General features: G+C 39.4%; 2 protein-coding genes across 2 annotated transcripts in view; one reads left to right on the forward strand and one right to left on the reverse strand.

The window, feature by feature from the left end:
* Positions 1-4,457: 4,457 nt before the first annotated feature.
* On the reverse strand, positions 4,458-7,544 carry LOC107711341 (transcription factor SOX-4-like). Its single transcript, XM_016516327.1, has one exon. It carries the CDS (start codon positions 7,111-7,113, stop codon positions 6,037-6,039), a length of 1,077 nt encoding a protein of 358 aa, XP_016371813.1. The 5' UTR covers positions 7,114-7,544; the 3' UTR covers positions 4,458-6,036.
* An 8,194-nt stretch (positions 7,545-15,738) lies between these two features.
* Positions 15,739-17,638, forward strand: part of LOC107711300 (uncharacterized) — a 9,573-nt gene continuing 7,673 nt past the window's right edge. The window contains exons 1-3 of the mRNA XM_016516271.1: positions 15,739-15,775; positions 16,136-16,497; positions 16,624-16,835. Of these exons, the coding sequence (XP_016371757.1) occupies positions 15,739-15,775; positions 16,136-16,497; positions 16,624-16,835 (611 nt within the window). The remainder of the gene's footprint in view (positions 15,776-16,135; positions 16,498-16,623; positions 16,836-17,638) is intronic.

Below are 17,638 nucleotides of genomic sequence, written 5' to 3' on the forward strand. Positions count from 1 at the left end.
ACTCCCCCTTTGTGCTCAACTTTGAGAGCAGACGCACCAAAACCCCCGCTACAATATTCCAAAATCATTTACCTATGTCAGGAAGTTATCCACGAACAGTTTTATCTAACACACGTGAAAGTCCATTGAAGAGTGATCCAGTTTTGTCGTTATAATCCAAAAGCGCAAAACTTTCTTTCAGCGTTCGGATGTTTGGCTTGTATTGATGATAGTGCATTGCCTGCACGTGCTAGACAGCTCGCTTGACCACGCCCCTTTCACCCCTGACCCCACCCCTTGTCCAATAAGATGCACTTAACGGAATTACACCTAAAGACGTTAGTGAAATTTTATTATTATTTTAAATAATAACAATAATAAAAATAATAATAATAATAAATATTATTACTATTATTATTATTATTAGTAGTAGTAGTATTATTAGTATTATTATTATTATGGTTGTTGTTGTTGTTGTTGTCTATAGGTTTACATGTTTTAGGCGTGGACAGAGCCCTCATGAAACATTTCTTAACAGTACATTTAGAGATGTGAAATATGATGATTCACCTTCTGCTAACATCAATGCATATACTTAAGGTCACTGAGTGTATTGAGGGCTTGGCTTTTGAGTAAATTGCTTTAGGGTGGTTATATAAATAAATATACATTTATGACAGTATACCGGGCTGTATTGGTGTCATGTAGTGGCAACCATAGTATGTGGATAAGTGTAAATATTACTAATCTCGCTAAGTGCACCAATTCAAACCATCTGTGCTGCCTTCTGTTATAAAGTTGTATAGTGTGTGATCTTGTTAATTAATTTTATTAAATACATAAAGCAGGATTTGTACACACACACACACTTATTATTAATTTAGTATTACACTTCAAAAGCTACAGAAGATATTTACATGTTTCCTAGAAGACAAATATAAGTACAACACTGTTCATATTGGAAAAAAAAAGTTTTATATGTGAAATAGTTTTTCAGGGCAGTACTAGATAAAATAATAATAATAATAATAATAATAATAATAATAATAATAATAATAATAATAATAATAATAATAATAATAATAAAACAATATAAAAAATTGTATTATCACTTTTATTTAGTTGAAATAATTATGTGAGATTCTGTGTGTCCGTGTGTGTGTGTGTGTGTGTGTATACACTTTGCCTGTGTCACTGACTCCAGATAACAAGTCAGTACATTGCAAGAAACATGGATACATGAGCTTGCAACCGGCACCCCAACACAATCCATCATCCGAGTCTGCTTGACAGACTGATACATTCATATCTTAACTTTGCACATCTGTGGTATTCAGATGGATTCCTGTCTCTTTTCTCATTTGGGGGATGTAAACAGATTAACACAAAATCTTTCGAGAGCCCCCTCCCCGTTCCCGACACAAACCAGTGCACCCAGAAGGAATTAATTGGTTTCAGCAGTCATCCCTGCTGAACAATCCACTTGAGCGTCCCCAATGTAGCCTCCCGGCAGAGACATCTCATCTGACTCACACTCCTCCCCCACAGAGCCCATGTCTAGACCCTCTTGCTGCAGTGTGCATCCATGCTCACACTCGACTAGGGCATTAGGTTCACACCCTGCGCTATCAGTCGGGATGATGCTAGATAATGACTCAGACCGAGTTGCTGGAACACTCAGCTCTTGAGACACGGACAAACTATCTGATCTCTTTTTTTTTCCCCTCATGTAAACATGGCGTATTGCAGCCATGTAACGTGATTATTGCATGTTTTAATGTCTGGATCGCCTCTGATAGCTGCATACCCACTTGCCTGTGTATTGTGTAAAAAAAAAAAAAAAAAACCGGGGGGGGGTGGGGATGTTTGTCAGGGACCACAGAAATGAAACAGTATCGTGATGTCATTATGTGACAGTTCCCTGTGACTCCGGGTTGCAATAGGCCTGATTGTCAATCTTTTGACCATGCATCACTTCATATGTCTCACATAGAGTGGCATACAAAAGCAGAGCTGGTGCAGGTGCATGGCATTAATAAATAATATTAATTCTCAGCTATTTTAGACTAGAATGTCTTTAAAGCATCAAAATCCTGATACACAAACGGCCTTGTTGAGCACTCGTACTTACACTCTCTGATAAAAGGCATAAAACTGGGGTTGTATGCTTTCAAAAGGTATTAACATGAACACTTTAGGTACTAATATGCACTTTTAAAGTATTAATATGTACCATTTAGGGCTAAATAAGGTACGAAGATGTACCTTTTAGCTTTTGTACCTAATGTACTTTTTTTTTTTCTGAGTATACATTTCAGAAACAAATGAAGGTTTCTATACTGATCTGCTGTGCAAAGGTAAACAGTTTTATGGTAAGTTTTATGGTTATTGGTTCCCCGAAGAACCTTTCAGTGAAAAATTCTTAAAATAACCTTTTTTTTTTTATTAGTGTGAATAACTTTTTAATAATCTAAAGAATATATAATGAACCTTTTGTGGGATGGAAAGGTTCTATGGAGGTTAATGGTTCTGGAGAACATTTAATGCCAATAAAGAAATTTTATTTTTAAGAGTGTAGACTATAAATGGTCCTGTGGCTACTTTTGTTAATCAGAGTGTGATATTCAATCAATCCAAAATGTGTGAAGCCATTTTCTGTTTCAGTATTGCCGTAATTACTGTGTTTTACCTTTGTGGTGCAGTACTGCTCTCAAAAATGACTTTGACCATAGTGGTGCAGAACAATTCTTTAGTTTTTTTTTTTTTTTTTTTTTTTTTATTTGTTTTTTTTTTTTATGTGATTTTGTAATAACTCTAAATTGCTAAGGGACACATAAACTATATGAAAACATATTGTATTGAACAAAAAACTATTCAATTCAGAAGATAAAAAATGCTAGAGCTATTAATAAAACATCCCTAAACTCTGATCTAATTGGTTTGTTTTGCATTAACTTTTACTTTCAATCAATCAGTAAAGCTTTAAAGTTGTTTGGATCTAATAATATTCATAAAAAGAAACTGTGCCCAATTTAATCCAATAATCAAAAACTTTAATGCATTTAGGCCAAGAAACAATAACGATATTCTCCAAAACTTGAAGAAGTGTGTTTCCATTTTGGAGAGTACAGTAGATTTATAGAATAAATGAAAGAATGAAATATACTGCAGATAGAATAGTATATTAATAGACAGAACAACACAGCAAATGCAAAATAAATAGATTGGTTGGTTGGTGTTTTAATGGCATGACAGCATCCTAGGCAATTTTAATGGTGCCTGGAAAATGGCAATTTCAAAAAGGCTTTTAAAGGGGTCATATGATGCTGCTAAAAAGAACATTATTTTGTGTATTTGGTGTAATGAAATGTGTTTATGCGGTTTAAAGTTAAAAAAACACATTATTTTCCACATACTGTACATTATTGTTTCTCCTCTATGCCCCGCCTTTTTGAAACGCGTCGATTTTTACAAAGCTCATCGGTCTGAAAAAGCAAGGTGTGCTGTGATTGGCCAGCTATCCAATGCGTTATGATTGGCCGAATACCTCAAGTGTGTGAAGGAAATGTTACGCCCCTCACCATACTGTCGATGCCGTGTCCGGCCGGAGCGACGAGACAAAAACATGAAAACCCATTACAAACGAGGCATTCGTTGCATCCAGTAGGGACATAATTATGGATTATAATGACTTATACTGTCTTTTCACGCGTTGCGTTGCAAACAATATTGTACACAGCATATTGCACAAAATGAAACAATAAAACATATCTATGTATTCCAAAAGTCATGAACAACACTCTTAAACATAGGGATGTATAAAGATATATGTTCTTTGTTCCTGTCATGATATATCATCGTCAGACATAAACACGCAATCTTTTACTTATTTTACAGTCAATGTACATAGAAATCTTCATGTTGATCCTCTGCCTTAAACACAACTGCTCTACATAAACCTGAATTCAGAAATACAAAATGCTATTCGCCATGCCATAATATACTAAAACAATTAGCTACATTTAGCCAACAAGTAGAAAAGATTAAATATCCTTGTACAATTATGGAGTGAAGACGTACTTCATTGTTCATGAATTATAGGCATTTCGACCGTATCTGTAATTCCATCCAGTGGTTCAAACCGAAACGTGTCACTATAAAAGCACAAAGAAATTGGTATTAAAAAGGTACAGTATCCCCAATAAGGACGTGATAAATCGCAGCAATTGCTGCTGCAGCTACATACAGCCTCACTCAGCGCGCGCATCATAGGCTAATGACGATTGGTCGTTGAAATGCAGATACTGTCTCTTTAAGAAGCCTGTGGATTGACACTGTAAACATGTTTAGGGGGCAGATTTTGGAGACAACCCAAGCCCCCTGGCTTTAAAAATCGGAAATCCAAACAGCGATATTCACCGATCGACACCCCCTCGATAGATTTTGTACAAAAATACACTCAGAAAATAATGGTATTCCAAAAGTCATGAACAACACTCTTAAACATAGGGATGTATAAAGATATATGTTTTTGTTCCTGTCATGATATATCATTGTCAGACATAAACACGCAATCTTTTACTTATTTTACAGTCAATGTACATAGAAATCTTCATGTTGATCCTCTGCCTTAAACACAACTGCTCTACATAAACCTGAATTCAGAAATACAAAATGCTATTCGCCATGCCATAATATACTAAAACAATTAGCTACATTTAGCCAACAAGTAGAAAAGATTAAATATCCTTGTACAATTATGGAGTGAAGACGTACTTCATTGTTCATGAATTATAGGCATTTCCACCGTATCTGTAATTCCATCCAGTGGTTCAAACCGAAATGTGTCACTATAAAAGCACAAAGAAATTGGTATTCAAAAAGTACAGTATCCCCAATAAGGACGCGATAAATCGCAGCTGTCGCTGCTGCAGCTACATACAACCTCACTCAGCGCACTCATTGTAGGCTAATGACGATTGGTCGTTGAAATGCAGATACTGTCTCTTTAAGAAGCCTGTGGATTGACACTGTAAACATGTTTAGGGGGCAGATTTTGGAGACAACCCAACCCCCTGGCTTTAAAAATCGGAAATCCAAACAGCGATATTCACCGATTGACACCCCCTCGATAGATTTTGTACAAAAATACACTCAGAAAATAATGAAACATTTAATCTCCGTTCCATGTGAGAGGTCATCAATTAAATAATACGAAACAAGTCTAGCCCTTCCGCGAAACAGACGGACATGTGCATGTGAAGCCTATACACAAAACAGACTGACTAGAACACAAGTGACGGAGGGGAGGAGAGGAGCAATGTTTGGCCATTATATAAATACATCGATATAAAAATGCCAGCGCTGAAAAGTTACGAGGATGAAAAAGTAAAAAGGCAGAGAGAGAGAGAGAGAGAGAGAGAGAGAGGGAGAGAGAGAGAGAGAGAGAACGCTCCTCGGATGAATTTTGGTCCTGATTTGTAGTGTAAAAGAGTCGAATCATCTGAGTTGCGTCTGAATCCTGATGTCATGACGACAGGAAAGCTGGTGATTGTGTTTGTTTTTGCGTCTGATACGGCGCCGCCATTCGGTTTCAATGAATCAACACCAGTTACGCTTCTCAACAGCCTTTCGTAGTTAAATCGTAATGAAAGCATGCGATTCTGGTCTAACACAAGATTCTGGTAAACAATCTCAAGTGCGAGCAGACGAATCGCTCGCATGCTCTCCATTCAGTACCTCCATCAAAACAAGCATATGACCAGACTTTTCTTCTGTTTAAAAAACGTCCCTTTTTAAAGTCGGAGAGGGCGCACAACGTGAACTCGCCATCGCGCAATGCCTTCCTCATCTGCGTCCAAAGCGCGCCTCCTTCCAAGCACCAAACCAGCAAGCTAAGCACTTTCATCTGCACTCTTGTCAGTGGATAATGAGAACCCACAGTATCTGATGCATGATAAACACGAGGAATCATGTCGTTGACTCGTCGTCTGACTCGTCTCGGAGGATTTTGCAGCCCTCCAGTCATTTTTCAATCTGTCCTTTCACTACTAGCTCTCAATAAGTGAACACCAAGTTGGATATTGTCGATTCGAGCCAGTCCCCTGATATCAACTCGCTCACCTCTGGGGTGCAGTAATCGGGGAACTCAAAGTGCGAGCCGGAGCCCGACTCAAAGTTGAACTCCAAATCTCTGTCTAGAGGCGCGGTGCCAAAGGTGCTGAAGCTGTCAAAGCCGGGACTGGGGTCCGCCAGCTCGTCCTCGAACTCCTCATCTGAAGAGGACGACTGCGAGGAGGAAGAGTGCGATGCAGAGGGCGTCGGAGACGACGCGCGGGTGTACTTGAAGCGCGCAGCGACCTCCGCGTCTTCCTTTCCGCCCGCGAGCCCGTCCTCATACAGGCTCAGCGGGTCGCTGGATTCCGCCGAGCTGCTCAGAGTGGGACTGGCCGGCACGGCGACCGAGGGCGGGCTGCTATCGGAGCTGCACCCCCCGAACACATGCCCGCGCTTTGCTGGTTTCTCGGGTATCTGTTTGGCGGCGGACCTGGACTTGTAGAGAGTGTGGTGGTCTGCAGGGACGGAGTGGGAGGTCAGCTCAAGAGCCGTGGACTTTCTGTGCGTCCTGCTGAGAGTTTTCGAGCTCTTTTTGGATGCAGATTTCGCGCCGGGGCTGCCGCTCACGCGCTCCCCCTTCTCCCCAGTCTTGCCGCTGGATGACTTCACCTTCTTCCGTGGTCGATATTTGTAGTCTGGATAGTCTGCCATGTGCTTGAGCCGCAGACGCTCGGCCTCGCGGATGAAGGGGATCTTGTCGCTGTCTTTCAAAAGTTTCCAGCGCTTGCCGAGTCTCTTGGAGATCTCCGCGTTGTGCATGTCTGGCGACTGTTCCATAATCTTGCGCCTCTCTATCTGCGACCAAACCATGAAGGCGTTCATTGGCCTCTTGATGTGTCCCGATGGGGTTTTGCACCAGGCGATGTCCATTTTATCCCCAGCAGAGTTTGGAGAGCCGGGAGTCGGCGAGGCGTCCATGTCTAGATCCATCTCCCCAGAATCAGTGGAATCGCCGGGGAGCACGTCGCTGTTGTTGCTCATGTGCGTTTGCTCCACCATAGCCAGGTCTGTGCCCATGCACACTCACTACAACAGTCTAAACTTTTAATTGCGCACGAAAATCCTACACGTGCTGCAGCTTGAAACGTGTTGAGAGCGCTAATCTTCTTCTTCTTCACACTTGTGCGAAATATGATTTAGTCAGTGTGGAAGCAAAGTTGCTGTTGCTGCTGACTGTCTTTTGGTTCAGCACGCCGTCCACAAAGACGCATATCCCCGTCAGGAGCTCTGTCAAGTCCCGGCAATGTCGTCTAATCAACAGTCTGCCGTTCAACTGCCGGTTCGACTGAAAACGAACCCAGAGTGCGCTCTGGACGCGAAGTATCTGAAGCCGCTTAATGGAAACGGACAAGGGTCTTCAGCATAGTTTGTCGTATGACCATGCGGTAGGTTTAGGCGACTGCACTTTTTCATGCTCTGAGCTTCCTATCACCCTTCACAACTTTCAATACTTCTGCTAAACCGCCTCACAAGGATTTATCCTTTTCCGAAGGTATAAAGGAAAGAGAATCCAGCCAATCAGCTGCTGTCACTAGCCTATCCTCAGCCAAAGCCACGCCCCGTCGCCGTCCATTGGCTGAATATAGTATCTAATGATAATCGGCGCGTGCAATGAGAAGCTTTCTGTCTGACCTCATTCCATCTACACTGCAAACTTAGTTTTAAAGGCGCATTATGTACTCCCCCTTTCCTAGATCGCGCGCTGAATTTGGCAAGGGTGCCCAAGTTAGGATAAGCAATTCTAATGTTCGATTATGAGGGATAACACACGGATTAAATCCAAGGATTGTTAAATTCAGTTTCTCACAATCAAGCGTTTGCTTTGACTCGCTGGCATTGCATAAATCATAGAGTGACTGTAAATTATTATTTACAGCATTAAATTGGCATATGATATAATTTCGCTAAAAAAACAATCGCTCATTCATTAATATTAGACATATGCATCGCCGTGCGCTATATACACAAAGACAGACAACATGCGCCCACATTCCACGCGCTTCTCCATTCAAAGGCAGCATGTTCTTGTTTGTGTTGGTAGCTCACGCTCTGGTTGCCGGGTTTCAAATAAAATTAATATTTTTTATAGCTAGTTTTCAGCGATGCATTTTAATTAGCACACTCTTCCAAATCGAGTATTTCTAGCTACTAGAATGAAGCTGATATCAGAATGCAGTCACACAGCAAACAGTCAAATGCAAGAGGTGAAGAAACAGCATTTGGCGTCATGACTTTAAAACCGCACTCGTTTATGCCTCTAGATGGCATAGTAGAGCCAAAATAAGGCTGAAAACAGTTATGCCACACAGAAGGTGTGTGCTCTGAATAACTGTTTAGTTAGATAAAACAGATCTGAATATGCATTACGCAATCAAGTCATCTATCATGAACAGAAAATAACAACAAAGGACAAGCATCTCGAGTCCATTCTCACATTATTGTGAGATGTGAAGATGAAGTGATGCATCTCCACTATCTCTGCTAAGCAGACTGTGACTTCCTAAACTCTGAATCAATATAACTGAAATCAATAGTTCAGTGACCTCATAGCTGAAGTATTCTGAGTTTAAAAGAACTGTTAACCATTTACAACACCAAAAGTGCACCGTGTGCTTGAGATTTTCTGAGGCCATATGATTTTGAATACAGTAATCAAACACCTTTGACTGTTTAAACAGGTGTGCTGGGAGAGAATGCACATTAGCTTACCTTATCGTGTCTCATCACAGGGACAGATGGCCACCTTGCTGCACTTACGATTATTTACTTTAGTGGTTACACCTCAACAGGAACACACCAGCTATAGGCCACACAACCACTGTTTTCTCCAGGTGAGTCAAAGGTGAGTACTGATGCCTGATGCTGAATTGATTGTAAAATTTGGAATTTGTCTCACCATGTTAACATGTGTTAATTTGCTTATAATCTGGACAACCACAACATGTGCTTTTTATCAATAGGCATTTTGTTTAAGACAAGCAAAACCATGTTTGTTTGTTTTTTTCCATGCACTGGTCCATTTTGAGTTTTTGGGCTATTTGGCTTTTCATAACGTGTTGTTTCTAGCGGAAACTAGTGGAAAGATAACATCCAAAATACATTTTTTATACATCCAAAATACTTTAAAGTGTTTATTTTATTGGACTTTATCATATATCTGTGTCTGTAGATTTAAAAACATATACGTATATGTATCATTAAAGGCCATTTTCTCAAAAAGAGTTTTGAACAGTGTTACTTTACTATCACTCAGATACTATTATATAGTTTTTCTTAATATTCTGAATCATTTTTTATATTTTCCATTTTCATTTTAGTTAAAGTTTTAGTAATTTTGTTGTGTTTGGCGTGTCATTTTTAGTAGTTATATAATGTAGTTATATTTTTTAATAGTTTTAATTTCAGTTTTATGTAACTATAATAACCTTGTTTTTGAGAGCCAGAAAGCTCCACTTACATCCACCAAACTTCAGTTTTATTCATATCTATATGCTGAAAGTTTTTGCAGAGGGGTTATACTATTTGCCCAATTTTATAGATTTTATTCCTAAACACATGATCGAAATTAGTTGATTTTCTGGTTGTTGACAGTATTTTCTGATTTAGAGTGATATAAAAAATATCCAAAGTTTCCCCAATAAAAACCTTTAAAAAGACACTAATATGTCAACAACTATAACAAATATTTTCAATCTGGCGGTATCTGGTTCTGTTCTGGCAACTTATACAAATTAGTGCATATTTAATGAAACATCGTTTGCATATTTAAACATTTCAGAAATTGTTAATGTAATCAATCAATTTTTTTACCCTCTTCACATGGGGTGTTGTTTTAGAAAACAAACCTACAGGATAAAATTCATGTGCAATTGCCATCAAAAAAAAGAGCTTCAACAGAAGGATCAAAGATGGACAGATCCACTCATAATTACAGTATTTGATCTCATAGGCTGAAAGGAGAGGCTTTAGTAATGGTCTGGCGACGCGGCGGACCGACGGCAGCATGCTTAATTCACTCATTCACTCCCTACTATACCACAGTGTTCAATCCAAACCCCACTCCTCAAGCTTGGCTTAGTGTTGCCATGGAAATCCTGCCTGTTTGCTCTCCAAACACATTCAGACAAGAAAGTACATGATCTCGCCAGTCTTAGCCCAGCGGAGCTGAACTACACAGTCGACGAGGACACGGGAACGTCCTTATCAATCTGCCAGCCGATCTCGAACGCACACACAAACAAATATTAATGGATTTGCATAGATGTCAATCTGATGGCTTGGGTATTTGAAGACAAGCGGCCAGCAGGGTTTATGAAAATGAGCTCTTCCTGCAGTTGCCAGGAAGATGAATTGGGGCGCGGAACAGTGCAGACAGTGTGCATACTGAGGTCAGATGGTAGTTGGAGCCGTTATGACAAGGCATGGAGGAACGTGCCTCTGAGTTATTCATTACATTCTTTCTGTCCCATCATTGCTGCCTTCCTCATTACCAGGCTAATTTCTCCAGCCTCTCTGTGCCGCTGCCGTCACACAATGGAGCCTTTGTGTGTGCGAACACGTGTGTGTGTGTATGAGATGGCTGAGCTCTTGTACAACTGAAATGCAACTGTGGTCCAACCTGACCCCAGTAGGTATTCCTTTTAGCCTTTAAAGTTGTGTTTGCCATCTGTAATGTTTTAAGTTCTCACTGTCTCCCTTGAAACTTGTGCAAAAAGGTCACCCAAATGTCTTTCTCTTTCTTTAGTGGGAACTTGTTTGTGGTGAGGTCACCCAGATAACTTGCACCGGACAGCCAAAACGGTTACAGCCAATTGTCCAGCTCAGCAGATTATTCCCCCCGCAGCAGAACACTGAGGTAAGGACACAGGTTCAGGAGTGAACGGCTGATCGCTTATCTTTCACACCACTTTACTTCCCCATTGCTGCAATAAATCAGGAACGGTGGCCAAAGACACGCCTCCTTTTTCAGGTTTCATGTGTTTCTACCGTTTGCCAGTGCAAGAGCTTCCAAGAACAGTAACGTTTATCTCGATAACATCACTTCATCAGCATAACTATTCTTAAAAGTGGTTTCATGTTAATTATGAGCCGATGTATTTGCTCGATAAAGAGACTATAGGAAAACAGAAGGGTATTTGTTGGAAAGATTCCAGTCGTGATATAATCAAGTTCATTTGTTTAAAGTTTTACCAGCCGTTGGACTATAAACTGAAGCGATGCTAATTAAAGACCAACTGACATAAAGACACCAGTATCACTGTTCATCCAGAGACATGTTTATTTCAGCTCATTTATTTTCAGCTACATGTTATTTATTAAGTGGGTGAATCGTGAAACCTGTCAAGAGTTATATTTCTCTCTAAAACCAAAAGAAAAAGAAATAAGAAATGAAAGCAGCAAAGCCTATTAGGACCATTAAGATTTTTTTTTGCATTGTGCTATCATGATTAATTTTCCTGAAAATTAAACACTCCCCCACAATTCTCATAAGTGTAATGTCAGAAGAAAAATCCCTTTCTTATTATCGTAATGTAAATATATATATATTTGCAGCTTTTGATTTACATCATTGCTTTCGGAGAATTAATAAAAAACTCACTGTATTACTGTAAATGAGAATCTAATTAGAAGCAACATTAATAATAATGGAAATTATTCTTTCTGGAAAAAAAGTAAAAAGTAAATAGATGCATTATGATAAAGAGATTTTTCGAGGAATTAGGCTCAAAATTAGGCTTTGTTATCTTTATGCAAAAAAAAAATATATATATATATTTATTTTTTTATTTTTTCCTATCGATTTTGGGGTAAAATGTGATGGAGTGTGATGTGATATACAGTCAAACCCAAAATTATTCAGACACCAGATATAATTTTTGATATTTTTTTACTAGTGGGTGCAGGACACTATAGTCCATTTATGTAAGGGAAGATAACAAAACAAAGTAAACTGTGACAAATTATACCCAAAAATTCTTCATACAGTGGACTACCAGTAAAATTTATAAAAATTAGGGATAAAAAATTATTCAGACACTTTGACCTGACCATGTTTTGCTTAAGTGTTATCTGACATTATCAAAATGAATTTGTTCTGACAGTTTAACTCTGAGTTCATGTCATATTGTATTACCATTTTCTAAGTGAATAAACTGTGATAATGTGTGAAATGTTGAAGGTGTCTGAATAAATGTTGGTTTGACTGTACATATATATATATATATTTATTTATTTAAGGATTTAAGATTTATCAAATGACTTCAGGTGGAAAAATTGAGAATTTATTGCTGTTTTTTTTTCCCCTTCACTTTTGTCTCCAGCAGCTTAAACTTGATCTCTTATTTAGTAAACACTGGAGGTTTTACTCAAAGTTATGAATAGAGCTTGTGTCTTTTCTTTCTTACTTACTTTTTTTTTTTTTTTTTACAGAACTGTTAGGTATTATGTTTCTTTTATTATTTCAGCGTGTATGGGGTTGTAAACATCAAACTCAACAGCACCTTCTGAGAATGATTTTCCCAACTAAATAGCAAACCAAATGTTTTGTTGCTGTTCTGGAGGCAACAAAAAGTGTTTTGATGAACAGAGTGCTTTCAACTCGTAGAAAGGTCTTGTTTATGTTTTGCAAGCAACCTTGAGCAGTAGATTTTCTCTGGGTTATTGTGAGTGGCTTTTAAATAACAGGAGAGGGAAATGCTGTTGTGGACAGCAAAGTGAGTGAGGAAAGAATGACAATGTATTCAGTTATGGAGAGTGTATGGCCAGTCTGCATCGAAACTTATGGAATTTGGCTCAAGGTTTTTACCAAACGTGGAGTATGTTTTGAGTGATTATTGGAACAGCATGTTTAGCCTTGTACTTCAATGGAGGTTTTGTCCAGTCAGATTGTGGTTTAGCTGACACCTGACTCTTGGTTTGTGTGTGTGTGTGTGTTTGCTGGCAGGCTCAAGTCTATTTTCTTGTCTGTTGGAGTTTAAGAGGACACATCAACTGACTGAACAGGTGCTGTATCATACACCAGACAGATCCACACACACACACACACACACACACACACACACACGAAATACATGAAACCCAGACACACTGACCTAAATGAATCAAAAATATTAAACATATGTTAATATAAATCCAAACAAAAATAATTTAGTTTTTTTTAGGAATTCATAGAGCTTTAAAAGAGTAGATCAGTAAAAATGAAAATGCTGTCATCATTTATTCACCCTTTTCGGTCTGACTTACTTTCACACATGGAACACAAAAGAGGACATTTGAAAGAATGTGCAGGCCGCTCTTCTCCATGCAGTCACAGAGAATGGAGACTGGAGCTTTCAAGCTTCAAAAAGGATGTGAAAGCCATAATTATCATAAAAGTAGTTCAAATGACAAATGGCTGCGATAAATCCCAAGAAATCATACGATAGCTATTTGTGTGAAATCATACGATAGCTATTTGTGTGAAAAAGACCAACATTTAAGTTGCTATTCAATGAAAATGTTGACACATACCTGACTTCTGAATGCATGAAACGAGTAACAATGGTGGATTCATGAATTACTCATTCTTGTGCATCTGACCTTCTACAATGAATCAGTTGATTTACATCACAAAACTGCAAGATATGTGTCACAAATGAAACTGAGCTAATTCTAGAGTCATTGATCCGTTTGCAGCAGTTAACAGTAATATCAGTGAATAACAACTTATATCTCTGTCTGCTCCTCAAACAAAGCTATCATATTACCTCAGAGGACTTACATAATAGCACACGTGTTGTATGGTTCACTTTTATGGTGTTTTTGTGTCCTTTTTAAAGCTTATAAGGTCCAGTACCCATTCATTTCATTGAAAAGAATGACCCAGGCTTTAAAAAGATTCTCATATATATATATATTGTACTTGCAGATAATATACCATCAATAACAGCCACTTAAGTGCACTTAAAGAGAATATACTTTTATGACTGTTATGTAACAAACCTACGTACACATTTAGAATGTAATTGTTAAAATGTAAAATTAAATGTTTTATTTTAACATACATTATAATTATATAATATACATTAAAGTATTATTATGTTTGGTTTAATATTTTTTGTTGTGCTTTAAAGAAGTGCAGTTATTTTGATGTGTTGACTAACAAACTAAAGCCCATTTAAAGTACTTGGTAATTTTAACTGTGGTGTGTTGTTCGATATTACATTTAAAGTTAATATATTTTAAATGTACCAAATTGCAACTTGATCATTATAAATGTGTAATTAGGCTACACATATATTTTAATATATGACATACAAGTTTTAATAGAAATTATGTTTAAGTACATTTTACTTTACCGAAAATGCTTGTCAGTAAATTTGGAATTACACTTTAACCATTTCCGAACAGTTGATGGGCACCATTTACTTCCATAGTAGGAAAAAAAATATATACTATGGAAGTCAATGGTGCCCATCAACTGTTTGGATACTAACATTTTTCAAAATATTTTCTTTTGTGTTTAACAGAAGAAAGAAACCCATACAGGTTTGGAATAAGTGAAGGGTGAGTAAATGATGATAGAATTTTCATTCTGGAAGTGAACTACTTCTTTAAGTGGTTTAAAGTCCCACTAAAGTTTGGCTAATTGCATTTGATGTAAATGTAAACTAGAATACATTTCCATTTAATTACAATTAACATGCAATTAAATATCCAAAAACATTATATTCAGTTTGCACTTAAAGTATATTATTCCCCTAAGTACTCTTTTTTTTTTTTAAGTAGGCTATGATTAAATGTATACTTTTTCCACAAGGGAGATTTTTCATCTTGGGTGAACTAATCCTTTAATAAACATATATGCAAGAGAAAGACAGAGTGAGAGTGCTGAAAGGAGGAGAAAGAGAGAAGTGTTTCTCTTGGACTCCAAACAATTATTGTTTTCACAATTGCAGTCAGCAGGGCATCAGTGTTGGAGATGGAGAAAGCGGATCACTCCAGCCGTTCATCATGTGCTCACTTAATGGCTGCCTTTCCAGTGTCTCTCCCTTAACTGTCTCAACCATATGGATTTGAGGACAAAGACATATTACGTTTATGCTAATTACAACAGCCATGCAGACAAAGGACTGCAAAGATGTACCTGTACCATAATAAAGAGACTGTGAATGCCATGGCACAAAAATGAAAAGCCCGATGAGGGGAGGGTGGGCATGTGAGCGTGTTTATGTGTCTGTCAGAGGAGAATGTGACATTTGAAGGATGAGAGACCCTTTTCATACTGGAAATGGGAAATTTAGAAGCCATCCTCATTTCATTTATGCACTTCACAGGGAACAGAGAGACAGAAAGAAAGAGCAGCAACAAGGAAGTTTGGAAGGGAGACAGAGAGGCAAGCCAGATAGCAAAAAGTGGAGGAAAAAATAGAGCATAAATTAAGGTGGGCGAAATGCATTGCTACTGTTCTCGTTCTCATACAATCTCCTGTTTATTAATCAATAGTACCACTGTTACTCCCCAGTGGAGACAAGTATAACGGAATGTTAAGTCAGGGTTTTCAGGGGACACGCCACACCAAAAACTTCCCAGCATCCCTTCTGCTTAGCAAATGATGACGCATCATTCTGCTGACACAAGTCAGCTGATTGCTGTGTCACGGCAATGGTTTTAGGCGAGTGGCAGCACTCTGGCTACAGACGTAGAGTCTTTTTTTCCTCCGAGACGCACTGCAGCACAGCCAGACGACTAGAGTGGAGGCACAGGAGCTCACAGCTGCAGTCAACTGGCTTGTTTCGGGGAGGCAGAGGAGCCGAGCACTTCCTCTCAAAATACCGTCGCTCTGCTCCTTTTTGCTGTTGAGGGATCATTTTCATCGGGGAAGAGCATTCGAAGAGAGTAGAGCCAAAAAAAGAAGACAAACTCTGAGACAAACAACTTGGAATTAACGTTGGTCTCATATGTTGACAGAAAATTTGGATAAGCGAGCCCGGATCGTGATTTTTTTGGGGGGCTGCTGCCGCCATCGTCTACAAGTACCAGACCAGGTTCCCAGACTGAGAAGTCGCCGATAAAAAGCTTGGATTCCAGTGCATCACCTGTCCGTCCCATCGTAAACTCGTCCCACCCGAGACGTCCAGTCAGCCGGGGCCCATCTGCATTCCCATTCGCAGTGACTGGCCAAAGTGGCCGCTCCACTCCAAGGTTAAGGTGGCTTTCGGTCCTAGACTTAGTCCTTGTCCAGAGGGCAGGGCAGAGCCGAACAGAAACAGCCGAGCTCAGCCAGACAGACGCGGTGACCTAAATCAGCCCCAGTCATGTCTGGACACAGCCAGAGCGAAGCAGACGGAGAGGAAGACAGAGCGAGAGAGAGAGAGCGAGAGCGACCCACACGTACTGACTCGAACATATACTCGCACTACGGTAGGTTTAGACGACTGCAATTAGCCCCTAAATTTGTTTCCCATCCGTTTGCGTTCAGTTCTTGCTGATGCTGTGCTTAGTTGAGATTAGCTTGTCTGTGGCTGTGCTTCTATCTTTGTGCCATAGGGATGGAGAGAAATGAAGGAGGCTGTAAGGGGAGGGGGAGGCAGAGTTGTCTCTCTCTCCCTCTCTCGCTCTTTTTTCGCCACCGCTTTATTTTGTTCCAATTGCTGGTGTTTATATTCACCGTATGTCTGCGCTGATCTCCACCATTGCTGCACATCGAAACGTAGAGTCGGTGTCCCCCTCACCTCCCCCGTTTGCACTGTTGGGTCCAGGTAAGGCATTCACTTATTCATCTTCGACAGCCAAATATGCGAAACCCCTTAGTCTGAGTGCGTGAGGGTGGGCGGTTTTGTGCGTTACGTTTATTTGTTTTTGGTGAATCCGATGCGCGTTAAAACCCAAGATCAAGAACAAGATCACATCCCCCTCCTCCCAAGCGTAGACTCCTTGGGAATATTCTGAATTCACAGTTGGTAGATAGTGCTGGCATTGCACATTCCTCTCAAACTGAAAGAGCTAATAAAATCGCTCAGGAATGCGATCGGTTAGTAGTTTAATCACAGTATGGTGAGAATGATGAAAAAAGAAGGTAGGCACATCTTTTTAGTGTGTTAGTGAGTTCAAGTGAAAGTGTATAATGTATACTGTTATTTATGTGCTTCTGGCAACAAATATTACATTACATACACCAACGCCTTGATAATTTTCTTGGCACAAATCATCCCACGCTCAGCAGGAACACAGTGCTGCTCACAGGGGAAAACAATCTAGCCATAAGCGGGAGACTGATATCTCGAACATGTCCACTCATATTCCTTCGGCTAGCAAATCACTTATTAGTCACCGCTTGGAAAAGTACAACTTCACAGTTTCATTGTCATCCACCTGTGCTTTGAGCCACAGGAAGAGCTCTCACACACAGATGTAATTGATGAGAACTCAAAGGTACCTTGAGGTATTTCTCAGTTAAGAGGCTCTCAGGTAAATGTTACAGGTGTCATATTACATTTCAGTGCTGTGAGATCTGTAATCTTATGCAATGCTCTTTCAGTGTCAAATACAGAAGGGTGCGCGG

Source organism: Sinocyclocheilus rhinocerous, unplaced genomic scaffold, assembly GCF_001515625.1.
Source record: "Sinocyclocheilus rhinocerous isolate Xijiao unplaced genomic scaffold, SAMN03320098_v1.1 scaffold86, whole genome shotgun sequence".
NCBI classification, from domain to species: domain Eukaryota; kingdom Metazoa; phylum Chordata; class Actinopteri; order Cypriniformes; family Cyprinidae; genus Sinocyclocheilus; species Sinocyclocheilus rhinocerous.